This window comes from Rhinoderma darwinii, chromosome 11, assembly GCF_050947455.1.
Source record: "Rhinoderma darwinii isolate aRhiDar2 chromosome 11, aRhiDar2.hap1, whole genome shotgun sequence".
Taxonomy (NCBI): domain Eukaryota; kingdom Metazoa; phylum Chordata; class Amphibia; order Anura; family Rhinodermatidae; genus Rhinoderma; species Rhinoderma darwinii.
The window spans coordinates 35,199,646-35,224,134 of record NC_134697.1 but is presented as its reverse complement, the minus strand read 5'-3'; the positions used below and the strand labels follow the sequence as shown (position 1 = coordinate 35,224,134).

At 43.3% G+C, this 24,489-nt stretch overlaps 1 protein-coding gene across 4 annotated transcripts in view; it reads left to right on the top strand.

Annotated features, from left to right (window-relative positions):
* Positions 1-3,896: 3,896 nt before the first annotated feature.
* SLF2 (SMC5/6 complex localization factor 2) overlaps positions 3,897-24,489 on the top strand; it is a 48,829-nt gene continuing 28,236 nt past the window's right edge. For 2 of the 4 annotated variants that reach the window (XM_075841058.1, XM_075841057.1), the window contains exons 1-4: positions 3,897-4,209; positions 16,094-16,137; positions 21,469-22,103; positions 22,715-22,769. In XM_075841058.1, the coding sequence (XP_075697173.1) occupies positions 4,115-4,209; positions 16,094-16,137; positions 21,469-22,103; positions 22,715-22,769 (829 nt within the window). In that variant the 5' untranslated portion in view covers positions 3,897-4,114. The remainder of the gene's footprint in view (positions 4,210-16,093; positions 16,138-21,468; positions 22,104-22,714; positions 22,770-24,489) is intronic. The other 2 variants (XM_075841059.1, XM_075841060.1) reach the window with 2 other exon arrangements.

The following is a 24,489-nucleotide window of genomic DNA, read 5'->3' as shown; positions in this document are numbered from 1 at the left end:
TTATTCTGCTAGCCACCCGGATTGACATGAGGATCCGGGAGAGATCCCAAGAGGGAGAGAAGATTCCCTGGACTGGCTCCTACTTTCCAGCAATCCCTGTTGCCCTCACCAGTTGTTCCACCAGAGGAGCCTATGCAGGTGGATCGGCTCAAATTGTCAGCCTAGGAGAAACAACGCAGACACACTTCAGGACTTTGTCTGTATTGCGGCCTCGGAGGCCATGTTGTGCGTTTGTGTCCCCAGAAGCCAAAAATCTCCAGTGTCTAGGATTGGTTGGAGAGACAACCCTAGGTGGAACAGCACTAAATAAAAAATTATCTTCTAAACTGTCCATTCCCGTGACCATAGTGTCCGGCGAGAAGACGCACGAGTCTCTGCCTATCAGAACTCAGGGTCCGCGGCAAACTTCATCCAACAAGACCTAATGGATCATCTCCAGTTGCCCACAGTTCCTCTGGAGACATTTTTGGCTGCTGCCTCGGTGATGGACTTCCTCTGCCCAATCCGATCGTGTCTGAGACCAAGTCACTGAAGCTCCATATTGGAGCCCCTCATACTGAACTGATTACATTTCTTGTTTTGCCTAAAGCCGTCAATCCTGTTCCACTGGGTCTGCCTTGGCTCCAGTTACATGTCCCAAACCTGGACTGGAATTCCGGAGAAGTTCTCCAATGGGGCTCCAAATGTCTGCACCACTGTCTGTTACAGGTCCATCCTGCCCAGCCTCCTCTGCCTCAGTCATTAGCAGGATAACCTCCTAATTTCTCTCAGTTTGCAGAAGTCTTCAGCAAGAAGGAGGCTGAGATACTTCCCCCACACCGGTCTTACAACTCTCTGATTGAACTGGTTCCAAATGCTTCTCCTCCCAGTAGACGTATATATCCTCTCTCCTTGCCAGAGACTCAGTCCATGTCAGCCTATATTAAGGAGAATCTGGAGAGGGGTTTCATACGAAAATCTCCCTCCCTTCTTCTTTGTTAAAAAAAAAAAAAAAGACGGATCTCTTCGACCTTGCATTGACTACCGTGGTCTCAACCAGATCACGGTTAAGAACAAATACCCATTGCCACTAATTTCCGAACTATTCGACCGTATACGAGGAGCTAGGATATTCTTAAAACTAGACTTGCATGGGACTTACAATTTGATCCGAATCCATCAAGGTGATGAGTGGAAGACGGCATTCAACACTCAAGACGGGCACTACGAATACCTGGTGATGCCCTTCGGTCTGTGTAACGCTCCCACGATCTTCCAGGAATTTGTCAATGTTATCTTCAGAGATCTCCACTATGTCTGTGTTGTAGTCCATCTCGATGATATTATGATCTTCTCTCCAGGTCCGACGACTTATCGGAGGCATGTCCGTCATGTTCTGCTGCGATTAAGGGAGAATAGTCTGTATGCCAAGCTGGAGTAGTGCATTTTTAAAAAAAATTTCTCTGCCCTTCCTGGGCTACATCATCTCGGTTCAAGGTCTCAAGATGTATCCTGAGAAAGTAAAGTCCGTTCTGGAATGGCCACGTCCTCAGGGTCTGTGACCCATACAGCGTTTTTTGGGATTCGCCAACTTCCACCCGCAGTTTATCCCAAACTTCTCTTAACTGATGGCTCCCATCTCTACCCTTACCAAGAAAGGTATGAACGCCAAGGTGTGGACTTCGGAGGCAGAATCTGCGTTTAATAGCTTTAAGAGTGCCTTCACTTCAGCCTCAATCTTCCATCATGCTGACGTGTCTCGACAGTTCTCGTTGGAGGTGGACGCTTCCTCTGTTGGTGCAGGCGTACTTCTGTTCCAGAGAAGTAAAGGCAGTAGTATGTGGCTATAAGGGTATGTTCACATGCAGTGGTTTCAGACGTAATTCGGGCGTTTTACGCCTCGAATTACGCCTGAAAAAACGCCCCTAATACGCCTACAAACATCTGTCAATGGGAATTACGATGTTCTGTTCCCACGAGCCTTTATTTTACGCGTCACTGTCAAAATACTGCGCGTAAAATGACGGCTCGTCAAAAGAAGTGCAGGACACTTCTTGGGACGTTTTTGGAGGCGTTTTTCATTGACTCCATTGCAAAGCAGCTCCAAAAACGGCTGTAAAAAAGGCAGCGAAAAACGCGAGTTGTTAAAAAAAGTCTGACAATCAGGAGCTGTTTTCGCCTGAAAACAGCTCCGTATTTTCAGACGTTTTTGCTCACTGCATGTGAATATACCCTTACTCTGGACATTTTTCTCCCGCAGAGTGCAATTACTCTATTGGGGATTGGGAATTACTGTCTACCTCTGGAGCGGTGGAGACATCTACTAGATGGCGCAGCTCACCCCATCCTGATATAAACCGACCACAAGAACCTCACCTATCTTCAGTCAGCTCAACGGCTGAACCCCTGTCAAGCCAGGTGGTCCACTACCGTCCCGCTGACAAAAATGTGAGGGCCAATGCCCTGTCCAGGTCATTTGAAACCGAAGACACTGTGGAGTCCCCTCAATGTATCATAGACCCGTCCAGCATTATTTCTGATAATCCCCTACAAGTTAGAGACATCCCTGCGGGGAGGACTTTTGTGCTGTTGGCAGACAGGAGGGGTTCAGTTCACCTCTAAATTCTGGAGAGCCCTCTGTAAACTCCTAGATGTGAAATTGGACATTTCCTTTTCTACCATCGACAGTCCAATGGCCAAGTCGAGAGGATTAACCAAATCATGGAGAATTATCTTTGTCACTTCATCTCCGTGCAGCATGATGACTTGGTACAGCTTCTTCCATGGGCTGAGTTCTCATACAACAATCGCACAAGTGAGTCCACTGCTTCCACAGCGTTCTCCATTGTCTACGGCCAACATCCACAAACTCCCAGCCTTAAAGGGCCAGCACGCGCACATGTAAAACATCACCAATTAGCCCAATTAGCACTTTCACTCCTTGCCTGAGCGTTGTTGTGTATACCCATGTTAGTCTTAGCAAATGGTCCCTTGGTGTTATCCTGTTCCTGTTGTTCCCATGCCCTGCTACCTATATCCTGTATCCCTTGCTGTATTTGTTCCTGTGCCTTAGAGTGTTGGAGTCGTGTCACGCCTGATGTCATACGCCAAGTTTGGTGTCATCTGCCTTCAAGTTCGTCTCTGCCTAAGCCTCTACTACTGTCTGGACTATCAGAGGAACTCTTGTACTGGGACTGTTGTTTGGCCAGCTGATACTCCGCTACGGCAGTGCGGCCTAGTGGGTCCACAAACCCACGGATCGTAACATGGGGTCTTTGTAAGGGATAGTAGTCTGGTCTAGGGTCTGTATAGGAGATAGTAGTCTGGGGTCTGTGTAGGGGATAGCAGCCTGGTCTGGGGTCTGTATAGGGAATAGTAGTATGGTCTGGAGTCTGTGTAGGGGATAGTGGTCTGGGGTCTGTGTAGGGAATAGTAGCCTGGTATGGGCTCTGTGTATAGCAGTCTAGTGTCTGCATAAGGGGATAGTACTCTGGTCTGGGGTCTGTATTGATTTAGGGGGTCTGGTGTCTTTAATATAAAAAGTGCATCAGTTGCCCATAGCAACAACCAGATTTCACCAATCACAGCCCTGGAAAAGTACCGCTGTCATCTGATCTGTTGCTTTAGGCAACTGTCTAATATTTTTCTGTATTAATTCTTATAAAATATTTTTTAATGTTCAACGGTATGTTAGCGTAAAATAGATTAGCGCATTCCATCGTATTGGTTGGAGAATTGCGATTCACCGAACCTCTAACCGGGTAAAACAAATAGCTGATTTCTGGTTCTGACTATAACTTTGAGCTCATCATATATATATACTGTATATTCGGCACTTATCCACTAGGTGTCACTCATGATTAACAGTTTGCAACCTTCAATCGTTGTAATAAAGTTATTAAAAAAAAAAGAAGAAGTAAACAATAACAATGCTGGGAACTGAGCAGGCCTTATTCTTTCATGGATCCGCCTAGCTATCGCTAGAGAAGTTCAATGTATTCTGCGTTCGATTGTTTTCCCCTGTGGGATTAACCGGAAGCGCTTTGACCAAACTCTCCTGGGAAGTATGGCGCGAAAAGAGCTTTCGTTTTAGGCGCGAGGTTGGACGCCCGCTGCTGGGGCCACGCACCCCGGGATGGCTCGACGCACTCTCAGTTTTCAGTTATCCCAGGGTGACTCTCCGGAATGTTCTATCTCCAAAAAGAAACAGGGGACGCATGGCGGTGCCAGGTAACAGCTCGCCTGACGCATGACAGGGGGCGTCCATGGCCGGGCTGTGAGCTGGATGGAAGGGCGGTAGGATGAACGTTATACGGGAGACTCTTTCTAGAGAGCAGCTCATGCTGAGACTTGTAGTTCCACATGAAAGCTTTATATCTCTTGCTATGCTGATATTTCAATATTAATGGGGGAGATATCTATCAAAACTGGTGTAAAGGGAAAGTGCAGTCGTTTCCTATGGCAACCAGTCAGGTTGCGGTTTTTATTTTCCACAAGGCCTTTTGGTTGCCATGGACAACGACTTCACTTTTCCTTTCCATCCTTTGTATACCTCCTCCTGTGTTCATCTTCTTCCAATTCTTAGCCGGGCCTTACACTCCACTTAAGGCTTTGTACACCCTGTAGTCAGAAACTAGTTTCCATTGGCAATCACAGATCTGTTGTCCCCCGTACTAAAAATTCTTATGTCCCGTGCACATGGCTGTAGCCGTAATCCTGGTCGGCAGACTGCGGACTGTCCTCTGCGTTTGCGGGCCGTGCTCCCATTTTAAAGTATAGGAGCACGGTCCGTTCCACTTCCCCTGGAGTCAGAGACACACACACACACACACACACACACACACACACACACACACACGCGCGCGCACACACACCTCAATTTTGTACCGAGCGTCTGGTCACTCATGCGCACTGCTGCTCCATTCATTCTCTATGGCAGCGCTGGAAAAAGGCGAACCCTGCACTCGGCTATCTCCGGCACTTCCATAGAGAATGAATGGAGCGGCAGTGCACATGGGCACCTTCGGGCTCCCCGTTCTCATAAATGGTGGGGATCCGAGCTGTCAAGACACCCACCGATCAGCAAGTTACCCTTAACCGGAATACCCCTTTAATGCCCGCTGCTGTTTGCTTAGGCTTTGTTCACATCTGCCTTTCAGTTTTTCCGTCGCTCTGCTCCGTCATAGGAGCAGAGCAACGAAAATAATGGAAGCGCCGGATCCGTTCTAGCACCATTGGCGCTTGAAAAAATCCATTGCCTTAAATGGGTTCCGTCGAGTTTCTGCCATGGTGTCTGGCATTTTTTACTCCAACGCAGCCTTATCTCCTGAATCTAAGGGTATGTTCACACGGCTTATTTTCAGACTGATTTTGGAGCAGAAAAAGCCTAGTTTTACACTCCAATACACTTGAAATAAGCCTGCACTCCGTTTCCTATTGATTTCAATGGGATATGCTGTGCTGTTCACATGAGGCTTATTTTTAGGATGCTGAATTAAAAAAAAGTCTGGTAAAAAGAGGTAGCATGTCACTTCTTGAGGTGTTTTTGTCGCTGATTTTCCTTTGACGCTATGAAATAACGCCTCAAAAGAAGCTTCAATTTTCATCTTCAAAAATGCCCTGAAATAAGAGGCTGTTTTCCCTTGAAAACAGTGCCGTAATTTTCAGCTTTTTTAAATTGTGAACATACCCTGATGGATCTCCCAAAACGTCGTGGCTCAAAGCACTCATCTGAGGGCAGTCAGCTCTTCTCAGAGGTGCGAGGTTAGCTGAAGACAGGCTCATAGCCGAAGAGATCTCATTACTACCAAAGGGGCACTGTGCTCGGTTAAGTGCTTCTGCCCCTTGGTTTAAAGAGGCTCTGTCACCACATTATAAGTGCCCTATCTCCTACATAAGGAGATCGGCGCTATAATGTAGGTGACAGTAATGCTTTTTATTTCGAAAAACGATCTATTTTAAACCACTTTTATGAGCGATTTCTAGCTTTATGCTAATGAGTTTCTTAATGCACAAGTGGGCGTTGTACAGGGGAGTATATGGCTCTGACCAATCAGCGTCATGCACTCCTCTCCATTCATTTACACTGCACTAGCGATATAGTTATATCGTTATGTGCAGCTACATACACAGACATTAACATTACTGCAGTGTCCTGACAATGAATATACATCACTACCAGCCTGGACGTTATGTTTATTCAGAATCCTGACACTTGAATCTTTTCTGTGAGATTCCAGCAAGGCAAGCCTAATCTCGCAAGATTACGATGTAACCTGTCATTTCAAACGAGATTACGCTTGCCTTGCCATTTTCAGAACAATGAAATTCAATGGATGTATTCACATGGCCGGGTTTTTAATGGCACGTGAATACTGGTTGACAAGAAATATAACATGTTCTATTTTCTGCCGTCTTTACGGCCACCATAGAACTCAATGGATCATTATTTAATGGCTGTTTTTCAGAAAGCTGCCCGTGTAGCAGTTGTTAAAAACTGATCCTAGCCTTCACGAGGGGACTCCATTGTATTCGCATCCTTAGGACGTGGATACAATGGACAGCGCTAGTGAAGCAAGGGAACCATGGGTTCCCTTCCCCACGATTTCCAAAAAAAACACAAAAACAGGCCATACTTACTAAATAGGCAGGTTAACACCAGTTCCCAACAGGACGCAGACAAACCACAAATGCTACGTAGGGGGAGAGTGCTCACGTATAATATACTAGTCATATCCTCTCCCACTAATCTTGAGGAGAGTGGTTACTCGGTGTTATCACTGCACCACTTCCCCACCATATGGTCATTTTTTGTGATGCCGGTGTTGCGATGAAGTCATCGCTCCGCTGAAGATGTTCTGCTCAGAAGAGACCAGACCTGCATCACCAGAGAAGAGGACGGTGCAGGTTCGGGGACAGGTGTGTCTCTATCGAAAGGGGATTTTGTATGGCACTATCTACCGGTGGTGGTGTGTGGTGCTATATGTATGTGAGTGCTGGCATTATCTATGTGGGCACTATTCACAGTGGCAGTGTGGTACGATTTATGTGGGCGTTATCTGCAGTGGGCACTGTGGCACTATCTACAGTGGCATTATGTGGGCACTGGGACATTATATGTGGACACGATTCCACAGTGCCCACTGTAGATTATCTTATCTATGTGGCCTTTAACCCCTTCCCGACATTTGCCGTACATGTACGTCATGGAAAGTACTGACTTCCCGCATCTTGCCGTACATGTACGCCAAATGTTTGGGACCGGCTCAGAAGCTGAGCCGGTCCCATCATCACCGGATCTCAGCTGTATCTTACAGCTGACATCCGGCTGTAACGGCGGGGACCGAAATTAGCTTCGATCCCCGCCATTAACCCCTTAAGTGCAGCGCTCAAACGCGATCGCTGCACTTAAGGTGTTTGCAGCTCATCGGAACCCCAGTAATGAAATTGCCGGGGTTCCGGTGGCTGCAATGGCAACCGGAGGCCTAATACTGGCCTCCCGGTCTGCCTAGCACCGAAGCCGGTCAAGATCCGCCCGGCGGCGGAGCCTGATCGGCTTCCGTAGCTGTCGGCAAGATGGCGCCGGGTCAGGAGCTGATCCGGCGTCATCAGCGGTGGAAGTCAGCTGTACTGTACAGCTGACATCCACCTGTAACGGCAGGAACCGGAGCTAGCTCCGATCCCTGCCATTAACCCCTTCGATGCAGCAATCGAAAGCGATTGCTGCATCGTAGCGGTTACTAGCAGATCGCCAGCCCTGACAGGCAATCGGGACTGGCGACTGCTGTTATGGCAACAGGAGACACAATGGTCTCCTGCTCTGCCATTACGGAAGCCGATTTAGGCCCCGCCGGGAGGCGAAGCCTAATCGGCTTGCTGTCAGTGAATGACTGACAGATCTAATACATTGCACTACATAGGTAGTGCAATGTATTAGAAAAAAAAAAATCTGACCGTTGGAACTTCAAGTCCCCTAGTGGGACTTGAGAAAAAGTGTAAAAAAAGTATAAAAAAGTGTAAAAAAAAGTGCACAAAATAAAAGTTTGAAAACAGTAAAAGTTTCAAGTAATCAAATAAAACACAATCCCCCTTTTACTCTTATCAAGTCCTTTATTATTGAAAAATAATAATAAACCATATGTATTTGGTATCGCCACGACCGTAACGACCGGAGGTATCAAAATATTATATTATTTATTGCACGCGGTGAACAGCGTAAAAAAAAACCGTAAAAAACGTTACCAGAGTTTCTGTTTTTTGGTCACTTTGCCCTACAAATATTAGAATAAAAAGTGATCAAAAAGGCGCACATATCCAAAAATGGTACCTATAAAAACTATAGCTCGTCCCGCAAAAAACAAGCCCTCATACAGCTCCGTCGACAAAAAAATGAAAAAGTTATGGTTCTCACAACTTGGCGACAGAAAAAATACATTCTTTTTACAAAAGTAATTTTATTGTGCAAAAAGTTGTAAAACATGAAAAAGTTCTATAAATTCGGTATCGCCGGAATCGTACGGACCTGCAGAATAAAGTTAACATGTAGTTTATAACGCATGGTGAACGCTGTATAAAAAAAAAAACGAAAAAAGCTGTGCCAGAATTGCGTTTTTTTGTTTACCTGGCATCCCAAAAAATAGGATAAAAGGTGATCAAAAAGTTGCATGTACCCCAAAATGGTACCAATAATCACTACAGCTCGTCCCGCAACAAACCAGCCCTCATACCGCTACGTCTATGAAAAATAAAATGAGTTATGGCTCCAATAAGTCAGGAAATAAAAAAATATGCAGTTGTGCCCGAGGGGAACATTTCTTCTGTTTGAAGAGGCGATTTATCAAGGACCTAAAATTAGGGAACCAGGAAAGGGAGGGCCCAAACATATCCGCTGGAAGCGACGGTGCCCGTATTATACCAGGACAACACTTCCTAGCAAAATTCCCCAAACTACAAAGGCGCGGAGTGTGCTCCAAAAGGGGGATAATAAAGGACGCCATTTATCAGTGCGACACCGGCCTGTGCGGAAAGGATTGCTTCACAGCGTAACACACATCTATGGATCATTTTATTGTTTTTTTTTACCCCATTATTATACCACCTGACTATGCCCCTGATATACTCCGCCCCGCTTACATATGCCCTACATTATAAACGGAAACACCAGTAAGACTCCAAACAAAACTACTACCAAGCAAAATCCACGCTCCAAAAGCCAAATGGCATTTCCTCCCATCTGAACCCTACAGCGTGCCCAAACAGCAGTTTCCTTCCACATATATGGCACCGTCATACCCGGGAGAACCCTTTTAGCAATTTTTGGGGTGTGTGTCTCCAGTGGCATAAGCTGGGCACGACATATTTGCCACTGAATGGCATATCTAGGGAAAAATATAAATTTTTAATTTGCACCATCCACAGCGCATTCATTTATGGAAAAGATCTGTGGGGTGAAAATGCTCACTACACCCCTTAATAAATGCCTTGAGGGGTGCAGTTTCCATAATGGGGTCACTTCCCAGGGGTTTATTTTTATTATTTCACATCTGAGCCTCTGCAGTTGTGAACCAATACTTTGTAAATCGCCAAATTAGGCCTCAATTTTACATGGTACCCTTTCACTCCTGAGCCTGGTCGACTGTCCAGGCAAGAGATTAGGGCCACATGTAGGGTGTTTCTAAAACCAGGAAACCCAGCATAATAATTAGAGAGCTGTCTCGTTATGGTGGCACAAGCTGGGCACCACATATTGTCCACATATCTGTGGAAAAAATCCCATTTTCACTCTGCAACATCGAGTTCACACTAATTTCTACAAAACACCTGCAGGGTTAACATGCTCACTACACCCGTAGGTAAAAGCATTGAGGGGTGTAGTTTCCAAAATGGGGTCACTTCTGGGGGGTTTCCACTGTTTTGGGCCCACAGGCGCCCAGAAACCAATCCAGAAACATCTGCACTCCAAATGGCGGTCATTCCCTTCTGAGCCCTGCCGTGTGCCCAAACAGCAGTTTATGACCACATATGGGGTATTGCCGTACTCGGTAGAAATTGCTTTACAAATGTTGGGTTCTTTTTTTCCTTTATTTGTTGCGAAAATGAAAAAATTTGCGCTAAAGCTACGTCTTATTGAAGAAAAAGGATTGTTTTTATTTTCACTGCCCAATTCTAATAAATTCTATGAAACATCTGTGGGGTCAAAATGCTCACTACGCCCCTAGATGAATTCCTCAAGAGGTGTAGTTTCCTAAATGGTGTCACTTTTTGGGCGTTTTCATTGTTTTTTCCCCTCAGGGGCTTTGCAAATGTGACATGGCCGCCGCAAACCATTCCTGCTCAATGTGATCTCCAAAAGCCAAATAGCGCTCTTTCCCTTCTAAGCCAAGCCGTGTCTCCAAACAACCGTTTATTACCACATGTGGGGCATTGTTTTACTCGGGAGAAATTGCTTTACAAATTTTGTGGTGCTTTTTCTCCTTCAGTCCTTGTGGAAATGAGTAAAAATAAGCTAAACCTACATTTTCTTTGAAAAAATGTTGATTTTTATTTTCAGGGCCTACTTCCAATAATTTCTGCAAAAAACCTGTGGGGTCAAAGAGCTCACTATACCCCTAAATAATTTCCTCAATGGGTGTAGTCTCCAAAATGGGGTCACTTGTGGGGGGTTTCCACTGTTTTGTCTCCTCAGGGACTTCGTAAATGTGACCTGGCCTCCGCAAACCATTCCTGCTAAACTTGAGCTCCAAAAGCCAAATAGCGCTCTTTCCCTTCTCAGCCCTGCCGTGTCTCCAAACAACCGTTTATTACCACATATGGGGCATTGTTTTACTCGGGAGAGATTGGTTTACAAATTTTACGGTGCTTTTTCTCCTTCAGTCCTTGTGGAAATGAGAAAAAATTAGCTAAACCTACATTTTCTTTGAAAAAATTTAGATTGTCATTTTCAGGGCCTATTTCCAATAATTTATGCAAAAAACCTGTTGGGTCAAAACGCTCACTATACCCCTAGATAATTTCCTCAATGGGCGTAGTTTCCGAAATGGGGTCACTTGTGGGGGGTTTCCACTGTTTTGTCCCCTCAGGGGCTTTGTAAATGTGACCTGGCCTCCGCAAACCATTCCTGCTAAACTTGAGCTCCAAAAGCCAAATAGCGCTCTTTCCCTTCTCAGCCTCGCCGTGTCTCCAAACAACCGTTTATTACCACATGTGGGGTATTGTTTTACTCGGGAGAAATTGCTTTACAAATTTTACGGTGCTTTTTCTCCTTTAGTCTTTGTGAAAATGAGAAAAAAAATCGCTAAACCTACATTTTCTTTGAAGAAATGTTGATTTTAATTTTCACGACCTACTTCTAATAATTTCTGTAAAAAAGCTGTGCGGTCAAAATGCTCACTGTACCCCTAGATAATTTCCTTGAGGTGTGTAGTTTCCCAGATGGGGTCACTTTTGGGGGATTTTGACTGTTTTAGCACCGCAAGAGCCCTTCAAACCTGACATGGTGCCTAAAATTTATTCTAACAAAAATAAGGCCCCAAAATCCACTAGGTGCTCCTTTGCTTCTGAGGCCGGTGCTTCATTCCAGTAGCACGCTACGGCCACATGTGGGATATTTCCTAAAACTGCAGAAACTGGGCAACAAATATTGAGTTGCATTTCTCTGGTAAAACCTTCTGTGTTATAAAAAAAATTGTACTAAAAATTTATTTCTGCAAAAAAATATGAAATTTGTAAAATTCACCTCTACATTGCTTTAATTCCTGTGACATGTGTAAAGGGTTAAGACATTTTCTAAATGCTGTTTTGAATACTTTGAGGGGTGAAGTTTTTAAAATGGGGTGACTTTTTGGGGGTTTCTAATATATAAGGCCCTCAAAGCCACTTCACAACTGAACTGGCCCCTGTAAAAATGGCCTTTTGAAATTTTCTTGAAAATGTGAGAAATTGCTGCTAAAGTTCTAAGCCTTGTGAGGTCATAGAAAAATAAAAGGATGTTCAAAAAACGATGCCAATCTAAAGTAGACATATGGGTGATGTTAATTAGAAACAATTTTGGGTGGTATAACTGCCTGTCTTACAAGCAGATACATTTAAATTGAGAAAAATGCTAATTTTTGCAATTTTTCGCTAAATTTTGGTGTTTTTCACAATTAAATACTGAACATATCGAGCAAATTTTGCCAGTAACATAAAGTCCAATGTGTCACGAGAAAACAATCTCAGAATCGCTTGGATAGGTGAAAGCATTCCGGAGTTATTACCACATAAAGTGACACATGTCAGATTTGAAAAATGAGGCTCGGTCAGGAAGGTCAAAAGTGGCTAAAGAGGGAAGGGGTTAAACAGAAGAGTATGATGACAGATCCACATCACATTCATCCAGTGTAGTAGATTCTTTGGTGGGAAGTTTTATTATTAGGACTCTATAAGATGTATTTTGAGTTCATGCGCCCCATACTAGCATTTTACAAGCTCTAGCCCTTGCATGATGCATAGATTGATTTTTATAATGCAGTATTGTCCTGTTTTCAGTGCAGTGGTTGTGGAGTCGTGTGAATAGCTCTTGTTTATCTGACACAAAAATAGCACACATTTATTGGCATCCCTGATTTTACTCCTCCACATCTGATGCCAGCCTTTATCTTATTTCTGCTGTAGCTGTCACTTTATAAAACACAAAGAACTTCAACATATTTCTTGTATTCAATTTGGCATTTCTTGAATTTTTGTACCAATGATTTGAATCTGATTTCACCACCCACACAAGAGTAAGTGAAATCTGCTGCGAAACCTTCATTCACATGGATTGTACCCCAACACTTTGCAGCTACATTTGCTCGTACTCCTATAGTGTTCAACCCATGGCAGTTCTGGGGACCACCCTCGACATTATGCCCTATTATTAGGTGCCTTATATGTAAATGGGACAACCCCTTCAATGCTGCATGTGGTGCGCTGACATTACTATGCAGTCTGGGCTAGACAAGATAAGGAGATCCTTTCGTTACAAAACATCAGTGTAAATAAAAAGGACCGATTAATGTCAAATCACATTTCTGATAATAAAAGTGAAAAACTGACAGGCAAGTTAAAGTGTATGTTCACAAATGCCAGAAGTCTAGCAAGCAAAATGGGGGAGCTGGAGGCCTTGATACTGGAAGAAAATATAGATATAGTTGGTGTTGCTGAAACATGGCTGGACTCTTCACATGACTGGGCTGTAAATCTACAGGGTTTTACACTTTTTCGGAAAGACAGGACAAATAGGAAAGGTGGTGGTGTAGGTCTGTATGTGAGAAGTGATATGAAGGCGAGTGTGAAAGAGACAATAGTGGGTGAAGACTGTGAGGAGGTTGAAACCTTGTGGGTGGAACTAGAAAGGGAGGTAAACACTGAAAAAATTACTTTTGGTGTAATCTATAGACCCCCCAATATAACTGAGGAGATGGAAGGTCAGATATATAAACAGATGGAGCGGGCTGCACAGGCGGGTACTGTAGTGATAATGGGAGATTTTAATTTCCGGGATATTAATTGGTGTCATGGTTCGGCTTCAACTGCAAAGGGGAGACATTTCCTCAACCTGTTGCAGGAAAATTTTATGGGCCAGTTTGTAGAAGACCCGACTAGAGGTGAAGCTCTGTTGGATCTGGTCATTTCTAATAATGCAGATCTTGTTGGGAATGTCAATGTTCGTGAAAACCTCGGTAACAGTGATCATAATATAGTTACATTTTACCTATACTGTAAAAAACAAACGCAGGCTGGGAGGGCAAAAACATTTAATTTTAAGAAAGCCAATTTCCCCAGGATGAGGGCTGCAATTCAGGATATAGACTGGGAAGAACTAATGTCAAATAATGGAACAAATGATAAATGGGAGATTTTCAAATCTACTTTGAGTTATTATAGTGCAAAATTTATTCCTACAGGTAATAAGTATAAACGACTCAAATTAAACCCCACATGGCTTACACCTTCTGTGAAAGGGGCAATACATGACAAAAAAAGGGCATTTAAAAAATACAAATCTGAGGGTACAGCTGTAGCCTTTGTAAAATATAAAGAGCTTAATAAAATCTGTAAAAATGTAATAAAATTAGCAAAAATACAAAATGAAAGGCAGGTGGCCAAGGATAGTAAAACAAATCCTAAAAAATTCTTCAAGCATATAAATGCAAAAAAGCCAAGGTCTGAACATGTAGGACCCCTAGATAATGGTAATGGGGAGTTGATCACAGGGGATCAAGAGAAGGCAGAGTTACTAAATGGGTTCTTTAGCTCTGTATATACAACAGAAGAAAGAGCAGCTGATGTAGCCGGTGCCAGTGCTGTTAATATATCAGTTGATATACTGAATTGGATGAATGTAGAGATGGTCCAAGCTAAATTAAATAAAATAAATGTGCACAAGGCTCCGGGACCAGATGGGTTACACCCTAGAATTCTTAAAGAGCTTAGTTCAGTTATTTCTGTCCCCCTTTTCATAATATTCAGAGAATCTCTAGTGACAGGTATAGTGCCAAGGGACTGGCGCAGGGCAAATGTGGTGCCTATTTTCAAAAAGGGCTCTAGGTCTTCCCCGGGTAATTATAGACCAGTAAGCTTAACATCCATCGTGGGGAAAATGTTTGAGGGGCTATTGAGGGACTATATACAGGATTATGTGACAATAAATAGCATTATAAGTGACAGCCAGCACGGTTTTACTAAGGACAGAAGTTGTCAAACTAACCTAATCTGTTTTTATGAAGAGGTGAGCAGAAGTCTAGACAGAGGGGCCGCTGTGGATTTAGTGTTTTTGGACTTTGCAAAGGCATTTGACACTGTCCCCCATAGACGCCTAATGGGTAAATTAAGGACTATAGGTTTAGAAAATATAGTTTGTAATTGGATTGAGAATTGGCTCAAGGACCGTATCCAGAGAGTTGTGGTCAATGATTCCTTCTCTGAATGGTCCCCGGTTATAAGTGGTGTACCCCAGGGTTCAGTGCTGGGACCACTATTATTCAACTTATTTATTAATGATATAGAGGAAGGGATTAATAGCACTATTTCTATTTTTGCAGATGACACCAAGCTATGTAATATAGTTCAGACTATGGAAGATGTTCATGAATTACAGGCAGATTTAAACAAACTAAGTGTTTGGGCGTCCACTTGGCAAATGAAGTTTAATGTAGATAAATGTAAAGTTATGCATCTTGGTACCAACAACCTGCATGCATCATATGTCCTAGGGGGAGCTACACTGGCGGATTCACTTGTTGAGAAGGATCTGGGTGTACTTGTAAATCATAAACTCAATAACAGCATGCAGTGTCAATCAGCTGCTTCAAAGGCCAGCAGGATATTGTCGTGTATTAAAAGAGGCATGGACTCACGGGACAGGGATGTAATATTGCCACTTTACAAAGCATTAGTGAGGCCTCATCTAGAATATGCAGTTCAGTTCTGGGCTCCAGTTCATAGAAAGGATGCCCTGGAGTTGGAAAAAATACAAAGAAGAGCAACGAAGCTAATAAGGGGCATGGAGAATTTAAGTTATGAGGAAAGATTGAAAGAATTAAACCTATTTAGCCTTGAAAAAAGACGACTAAGGGGGGACATGATTAACTTATATAAATATATTAATGGCACATACAAAAAATATGGTGAAATCCTGTTCCTTGTAAAACCCCCTCAAAAAACAAGGGGGCACTCCCTCCGTCTGGAGAAAAAAAGGTTCAAGCTGCAGAGGCGACAAGGCTTCTTTACAGTGAGAACTGTGAATTTATGGAATAGCCTACCGCAGGAGCTGGTCACAGCAGGGACAGTAGATGGCTTTAAAAAAGGGTTAGATAATTTCCTAGAACAAAAAAATATTAGCTCCTATGTGTAGAAATTTTTCCTTCCCTTTTCCCTTCCCTTGGTTGAACTTGATGGACATGTGTCTTTTTTCAGCCGTACTAACTATGTAACTATGTAACTATGTAACTATGTAACTATACTATGTAACCAGGTTATGGAGATATATATTCAGTTTACTACTGTACCCTGATGTCATCCGCTTATACTTCAATACAACTTTACTTGGTTTAAATAAAAATTGACAACATCATACTTGGCTTTTTCTTTGCAGAAACCACCATATAACGGAGTTCTTTAAGCGATCTAGCCAGCCAGGTATGGATTATTATTATTATTGTTGTGTTAAAAATTTCTCAGCTTTTATATATTGTAAACTTAATGCAGCTAGGGCCTGTTCACATCCGCGTCACCCTTCCGTTCACGGGTTCCGTTAGACCTTTCCATTGGAGGAACCCATGAACGGAAAGCCAACCGGAAACCATAGCTTCCATTTACATTACCATTGCACCTGTAATCTACAGTAAATTCATAACTTAGATGTGATCGATTACAGGTGGAACACTGAACCAGTCAGTCCCGCAGACCTGAAGGGAGCAGGATTTAGCGAAAGATACAGCTGGTCTGTATAGAGAATACAAAGCGGCTGTATCTAAAAAGTAAAAAGAATGTTTAATAACGATTTAGAAAGTTGCACAAAACACACTGACCTTTTTATTAAAAAAAAATAAAAAATTGCCTTTAAAGAGGCTCTGTCACCAGATTTTGCAACCCCTATCTGCTATTGCAGCAGATCGGCGCTGCAATGTAGATTACAGTAACGTTTTTATTTTTAAAAAAACAAGCATTTTTGGCCAAGTTATGACCATTTTTGTAGTTATGCAAATGAGGCTTGCAAAAGTCCAAGTGGGTGTGTATAAAGTAAAAGTACAACTGGGCGTGTATTATGTGCGTACATCGGGGCGTTTTTAATACTGTTACTAGCTGGGCGTTCTGATGAGAAGTATCATCCACTTCTCTTCAGAACGCCCAGCTTCTGCCAGATCACGCTGTGACGTCACTTCCCCAGGTCCTGCATCGTGCCAGACGAGCGACGACACATCGGCACCAGAGGCTACAGTTGATTCTGCAGCAGCATCAGCGTTTGCAGGTAAGTAGCTACATCGACTTACCTGCTAACGCCGATGCTGCTGCAGAATCAACTGAAGCCTCTGGTGCCGATGTGTCCTCGCTCGTCTGACACGATGCAGGACCTGTGAGTGACGTCACAGCGTGATCTGGCAGAAGCTGGGCGTTCTGAAGAGAAGTGGATGATACTTCTCATCAGAACGCCCAGCTAGTAAAAGTATTAAAAACGCCCCGATGTACGCACATAATACACGCCCACTTGGACTTTTACTTTAAACACGCCCACTTGGACTTTTGCAAGCCTCATTTGCATAAGTACAAAAATTGTCATAACTTGGCCAAAAATGCTCGTTTTTTAAAAATAAAAACGTTACTGTAATCTACATTGCAGCGCCTATCTGCTGCAATAGCAGATAGGGGCTGCAAAATCTGGTGACAGAGCCTCTTTAAGAAGTTTACATAGCCTTTAATTTTATGCATGAGGATAAGTATTCAGTTGTGGCTTCTGTGCAGGGCACATCTGTCAGTATTGAGGGGGAGGGAACGCATTGCTATTACTAGTTTGATAGAGGGAGAGACCCCATAAAGCTGGAATTGCACATGTAGTTTTCGTCAGTTTTTGATGCCTTGTTTTGAGCCAAACACAGGAGTGGATACAAAATAGATGCCTCTGCCTGCCTATTTAAAAAAAAAACAAAAAAAAAAACTATAAACTTTAGCGCACATATTGCCAGCTCCTAGACCTCGGTAAGCTACTGGCCCCCCAGACCTTCCCCTTTCCATGTCTCCCTTCTGAGTGCACATGGGATTATTTCAGTGGTGGGGGGGGACTCCATTCCGCAGGGCACTATTCTTCTGCTTGTTGGGAAGGGCGGGAGACAGGCTGGCCCTGCCTTCTAGTCCATGTCTCCTAGGCCTAGGTGTACTTCACACCTTCCCTGCTTACCTTCCCGTTCCTCGGCAGCAGCTCCAGCCCCTAGCTTTTTTAGGCCCACAGGCCTTACTCCTGGATACAGTGGGCGTGTCCTGCCTCTCCAGCATCCAAAAGCTTGCAGCGTGGTGGGCCGCCCTTCCTTATGTTCCTCCATGGCTGGTGGTGCATGCCAGAAAGGCTGTCTCCTCTGCTCCTTGCTCTGAGTACTCCACACAGTCCTCACTTAACCAGCCTAATGTTGGTGCTATTTTCTCCCCCCTACACCCTTTCATGCACTACTGATACCAGATGTACCTAGGGGACTCCCAGTAACACTCTACCCCCTCATGCAGGGGATTTGTTGTGTAGCATACAAATTTATTCTCTTGCAGGACAGTGTAATCATTGACTTGGTTCACTATGTCCGTACCAGAGGCGAGAAGTCCCACCTGATGGGCTTAGTATCCACCTGGTTTGTCTGCCCTATGTGCAGTTCTAAATTTTAATGCGGTCAGGCTGAATCTCTGCCCTGCCTGAATCCACCCTCTTGAGTGAGTCGCAACCCATGCTCTAAATTGGCGTCCGAATGGGCACGCTCCTTGTCCTTTGCTGTGACCAACCTTACAAAGGTCTACCAGTCCATAATTGGAATCCTGAGTCGTCTGACCGACCAGCCCCTTCCACTAGGATAGTCTCTGAATCCCTCTCCCATTTGAAGGACCTCTCTCGAAGATGACCTCTCCAAAGTAACATGACCGATACTCGCTGCCACCTCTCTGCCTCCTCGGCTTCTTCCTCCACCGGAGGTGCGATTGGATGTTTCCTCTAAACAGGGTGAGGATTTGTCCGACGGAAAGAGCTCCTTGGCTCAGACTGCTGGACGGACCAAAAATGGATCACATGGTGGATAGCCTTTTTGCTGTAGTCTAGGACATTCTACAAATTAAGGATCCCTAACCTTCCTCTTACCATGAATGTTTTTTCCTTCTGTTGGACAAAGCTGTCCCTTAAAGTTTTTACTACTCACTCTGATTTTGAGAAGGTTCTAAAGTGTGGACGCACCCTACAGATGGTTACCCACACAAAAAACTTGGATCCTGTGTATCCGTTCTAGCCCGCTGGGATCAGACCCTGCCCACACTGGACTGTCCAATTCTGCTTCCAATAGCAGTGCATCGTGCACTCCACTGGTGGCTTACCTCCTCAACCATCCTTCAGGGTCGGTCCACCCCCCCCCCCCACTTCGCTGGTCAGTTTTTAAAACTGCCGCCAGTCTGGTGGTAGTGGGGGAATTCTCGATATCTCACAGTGCACTGTATTGTCGCCGGAAGAAACGGGTCTTTCAATCAACATTCTGGAGCTACAGGTGATCTACCTGTTTCTAATCCACTGGACCTCATGTTTGTGGGTCAATATGTCTGGATTCATTCAGAAATTGCCACAGTTGCTTGCTGAACCATGAGAATGGGACCCACAGCTTGGTGGTGGTGTTGGAGTGAGCCAGGATTCTCTAGTGGGCGGATAGTCATGTCCCTGCTATATCTGCTGTCCACATTCCGGGAGTAGACCATTGGATAGCTGACTTCCTCAGCCTAGAGCATCTGGACCCAGGAGAATTGTCTCTTTATTACAACAACTTAGATCAGCTATGCGCCAGATGGGGAACCCCAGATATAGACCTGATGGCGTCCATGTTCAATATCAAGCTTCCCCAGTTTGTGGCACAGACACAAGACAATCTATGCAGTGGAAGCTCTAAATGTTCCCTGAGACCGATTTAGCCTTCTGTACATCTTCTTCCTCTGCTGCCTCTTTCCAAGATTCTCAGGCGAATCATAGCGGAAGGCATCCCAAAAATCCTAGTGGCTAGGGACTAACCTTGATGGGCGTGTTCTTCTGATATCGACTTGCTTGGCGATTCACTATGGCTTCTGCTGCTCAGGGACGTCCTCCCCTCTCAAGGGCCAGTCTTTTGCCAACATTTAGGGTCGATATATCTGATGGCATGGCTATAAAAGCTGCAGTCCTGAGGTCGTGTTTTTTCTGAAAGTGTCATCAAAACCATGTAGAAGGCCAGAAAACAGTCTTCCTCTCGTATTTACCAGAGGACCTAAAAGTTGTTTTAATTTTACGCTGGTGTGAGGACCCGGATCTTCCTTCACTACTCCTTTTTTACCTGGGTCTTCAACTTTGGGCTCAGCTTTAGATCTCTCAAAAGGCAGGTTTGGACTCTCTCCATTCTTTTTTTTTTTTTTTTAAAGATCTTTGGCTTCTAAACTGGTTGAACAAACCTTTCTCCTTATTGACATCCTATCTACTTTTAATTCTCTACATGAAGTTTTTCTCCATTCTGTGCCTTCCTTCTTGCGAAAGGTGGTATCCTTCTTCCACTTAAATAAGGATATTGTGCTTTCCTTATTCTGTCCCTCCACCCCTCATTCCAGGGAACGCTCTTCATAGTCTAGATGTGGTTAGAGCCCTTTGATTCTAACTGTCTCGGACGGCTTCTTTCCATCGTTCTTACTGTCGGGGTTCATCCCTGGCAGCTTCTGAAGCTAATCTCGCTCCATGGATTATGTCGGGCATTGTGGAGGCCATTGATATCGTACTTAGAGTAACTACACTTTCATCAGACTTTTAATATGTCCTAGAGACATATCAAAAGCTCGAATTGGTGGGTGTCCGGGTGCTAAGATTCCCACCGTTGCGGAAACTAATAGGCATAGATGTTCTATGTAAGCAGTCTTTAGCCTGACTATTATCACAGCCAAAGGAGCAAAGACTTCGCTGAGTGAGCGCTTCTGCACCTTCATTTCAGCGACGGTGGGGGTCTCCGCACCCAGACCCCCACCGATCTGAACTTTCAAAATGTCTCTGACATCAAGGTAGGGGTCCATGCTGGACCCTGTATCTTAATTCCTCCCCCCCCCCCCCAACACACCTGTTTGGAGAACCTATTTTGTATAGTCCATAAATCAGGAAGTGAAGAGGCTGACTCAATTACATTAACTGCTGTCGATTTTATCAGGGCAAAGTGACGTCATATGACCCAACTAAAGAGAAGAATTAAGATAGGAATAAATAAGGTAATACTCGCTGAATATGAATATATATATATATAAAATGGGAGAATAGTTATCTAATGAAAGAGAGAAAAAAACCAAAACCCGAAGTGCTTCTTTAAATACAATTAAAAAAAAAAATGTATACTTTCCTCACGGCTACTTTTTCTCCTCTCCGGGTCCCCTCAGGCTCCCTCAGTGCGCTGGGGCTCATACAAGGTCCTGACACTGAGCTGCGCTATTTCTACTTGCGTTTTCTAACGGAACTACGACGGAGGGCCCTAATTAGGACAGGTTTTAAAAATGTATCCTCCCCAGGTCTAATTAAACGTTCTGTGTGAGAGCTGTATGTTGAAACAAAAGTGGAATCCAATCCCTTCACAGAAATGCCGGAAAACGTTTCCGTTTTTGGCACAAAGCATATCGCTTGTACACAGAACGTTCAAACGGCCCATGAGTAAAGCATAAGCTTTATATACATAAAGCCAGACACTCCACTTGTTACGATGATATTCATATTATAACTTCACATTATTCTATCCACAGGGACACCCGCACTTCTCTCTACTTTAAGCAATGAGTCGATGAAGATACAGACTCAAGATGTGGAATCTTGGAATAAAAAGTCAACCACATCTCCGAGACTAGGAAATATCCCAACATCCTCACCAAACAATAGTCCCAGCATGGAGCCCTGTCTAAGTGGCAGAAAAGAAATTCAGGAAATTGTAAGAAAATTTGAGCAATTTTGTCCAGATTGCGGAAAGAGTTTACTGTCTCCAAGGGTATTGCTGAAGAGAATAATCTTGCCCGTCCACTCGCAGGTTGATTTAAAAGACAAAGGAGGTTATAACATTTCAGATGATATTAAGGCTATTCAAGTCTTGAGCAGTAATACTGGTTTGCACTCCCCATCCATAAAATGCGGGTCACTTTCTAGAAGCAAAAGTGTGTCGACTGTTTCGGGGAAATCTACTTCATGTAATAACCAGTATTTTGATAGTATGTGTCAAGCTACGATAAGTAGACCAAGCAAGTGCGCTCCTTTAAAATATCCTAACTTATTAAAGTCAGATTTACAGGCACCCCTGGACTTGTGCCAGGATGAAATAACACAGAAGAAAAACATGAACCTGATTGTTAAACTGGTGAAAACTGGGTCAGTTCAGTTTGGTCAACAGGTATGGCCGTGCACAACCTGATAGTAGTGTGTAGATGTGTTTTTTATTTTTTCTTCCTAAATCACAGGCTTTATGGTGTTGCAGTTGCACAGTATACTGTGATCACCCCAAACCTATCAGCCTTGGATGCAACAATTATTGTTATCCAACTGGACACATTTAGTCAGTAAGGTCCAATATATCAAATATCCAAGGATTCTTAAGAGCTCTGTACAGTAGAATACTTTATTATAGGTTATATTGTGTTTTGCCAGCTATCATCCAAACACCCCCAATTTTAAAAGGAATTCGACAATCGTATTGTGATGGCAAATGTCTGGGGAAAGAGGGATCCAACACAACGCTCACGTGGCCCGGGCCAGTGGATTTGGGAAAAATAGTTGTTTGCCGAATGAGTCTTTAGCAGACGGCTGTATGGCCAGCTTAACCTAAGCCATATTGACAAAACTTGTATAGGTTTCGCTAAAAACATCGAAGCAGTGAAAGTTTTTTTTATTGTATCCATTGGAATCAACAGTTGTTGCATTAGGGTTTTGTGTGTGTTTTTCCATAATGGTAGAATTTGTGACAAATTGATCCTAATGGTTTTATTTTATTGCTTATTTTCACAGTTAAATAGAACATCTGTAAGTAACAAGTCCACATCCAACTTGGAGTCTGTTTCAGGTAAAGGATAGTGTAATGTAGATTTATTGTTCACTTATTATATTCTCCCGATCATTCCAGGTGATTTTTTTATTTTTTTTAATATAACACACCATGTGTGTATTTGAGTAATAATCGTATTTCTCACCCCTCTGCAGGCTTCATATCTAAATGTTAAATATGGTGGAAGCTGTAATACTGTGAACCGCTGCTAGAAATGTGTCAAGAGTTTTACAGTATGGAGCAGAGCAAGCCCTGAAGGGCAGCAGCGCTCGCTGGAGCACCATGGCCCATTTGAGCAGCTGAAAAGCGGGTGCTCTGAAAGTCAGATCCCCCACTGTTCACATATTGATGGCCTATACCAGGGGTGGGCAAACTTTTTGACTCGCGGGCCACAATGGGTTCTAAAATTTGACAGAGGGGCCGGGCCAGGAGCATTTGGAGGGAGTGTTTGGGCCGGATATACTAAAGCATTAAATGTAGTGTGTGCAAACCTCATAGCACAGTAAGAACACTACAACCCAATTTATTAACTGTCTTTCAAATGTGAAAAATAGCCCTTATCAGTTAATAAATTTGTCTCAAGGAATATGCAAGATATGGCATTTACATACTATTTCGCAGATACTGGGAGGAGGAAATGTAAATAGATTAAAATAACATACGCACTGTGATTTATCAAGAAAAAAGTTCTGTTGACTCTGTAAATTAGCTGCCAACCTCTGAGCAGTAGCCGCCCGTTCTTGTGTTGACTGCTTGCTAGCATAGTTTGCATGCTTCGTGGCAAAGTGACGGCTGATATTGTACTCTTTGAAAACCGAAGGGCTTAACGGTGACGTGAAACGAAGTGAAAATTAAAGTGAAATAAAGAGAAATACGCGCCACATTAACCCCTTAATGACCGGGCCATTTTGCACGTTAATGACCAAGGATTATTTTTTGTTTTTTCATGGTCGCATTCCAAGAGTCGTAACTTTTTTTTTATTACGTCGACATAGCCGTATAAGGGCTTGTTTTTTGCGGGACGAGTTGTATTTTGTAATTGCACCATTTTTAGATGCTTACAATATATTGATTAACTTTTATTAACTTTATTTTAGGAGAGAATTGAAAATAAGCAGCTATTCCAGCATTAATTTTCACGTTATAAATTTATGCCCTTTACTATGCAGCATAAATAACATGTTACCTTTATTCTACGGGTCGGCACGATTACGAGGATACCAAATATGTAAAGGTTTTATATGTTTTCCTATGTTTGCACAATAAAAACCCTTTTAGAAAAAAATTACTTGTTTTTGCATCGCCGCGTTCCAAGAGCCGTCATTTTTTTATTTTTCCGTCGATGTGACCGTATGTGGGCTTGATTTTTGCGGGCCAATGCGTAGTTTTCATTAGTACTATTTTGGGGTACATAGGACTTATAGATTAACTTTTATTTAATTTTTTATGGGGGGAATGGGAGAAAAGAGAGAATTTTGCCGTTGTTTTTTGCGGGTTTTTTGGACGCCGTACATCCGGCGGTTTCATTAATGTGTTCATTTTATTGGTCAAGTTGTTACGATCGCGGGGATACCATATATGTGTATGTGTTATTTGTTTTGACACTTTTACTGAATAAAACCACTTTTTGGGCAAAAAAAGTAGTTTTATTTGATTTTGACTGTAATTATTTTATTTTTTTTCAACAAACTTTATTTAACTGATTGACATTTTTTTTTTAAGTCCCACCAGGGGACTT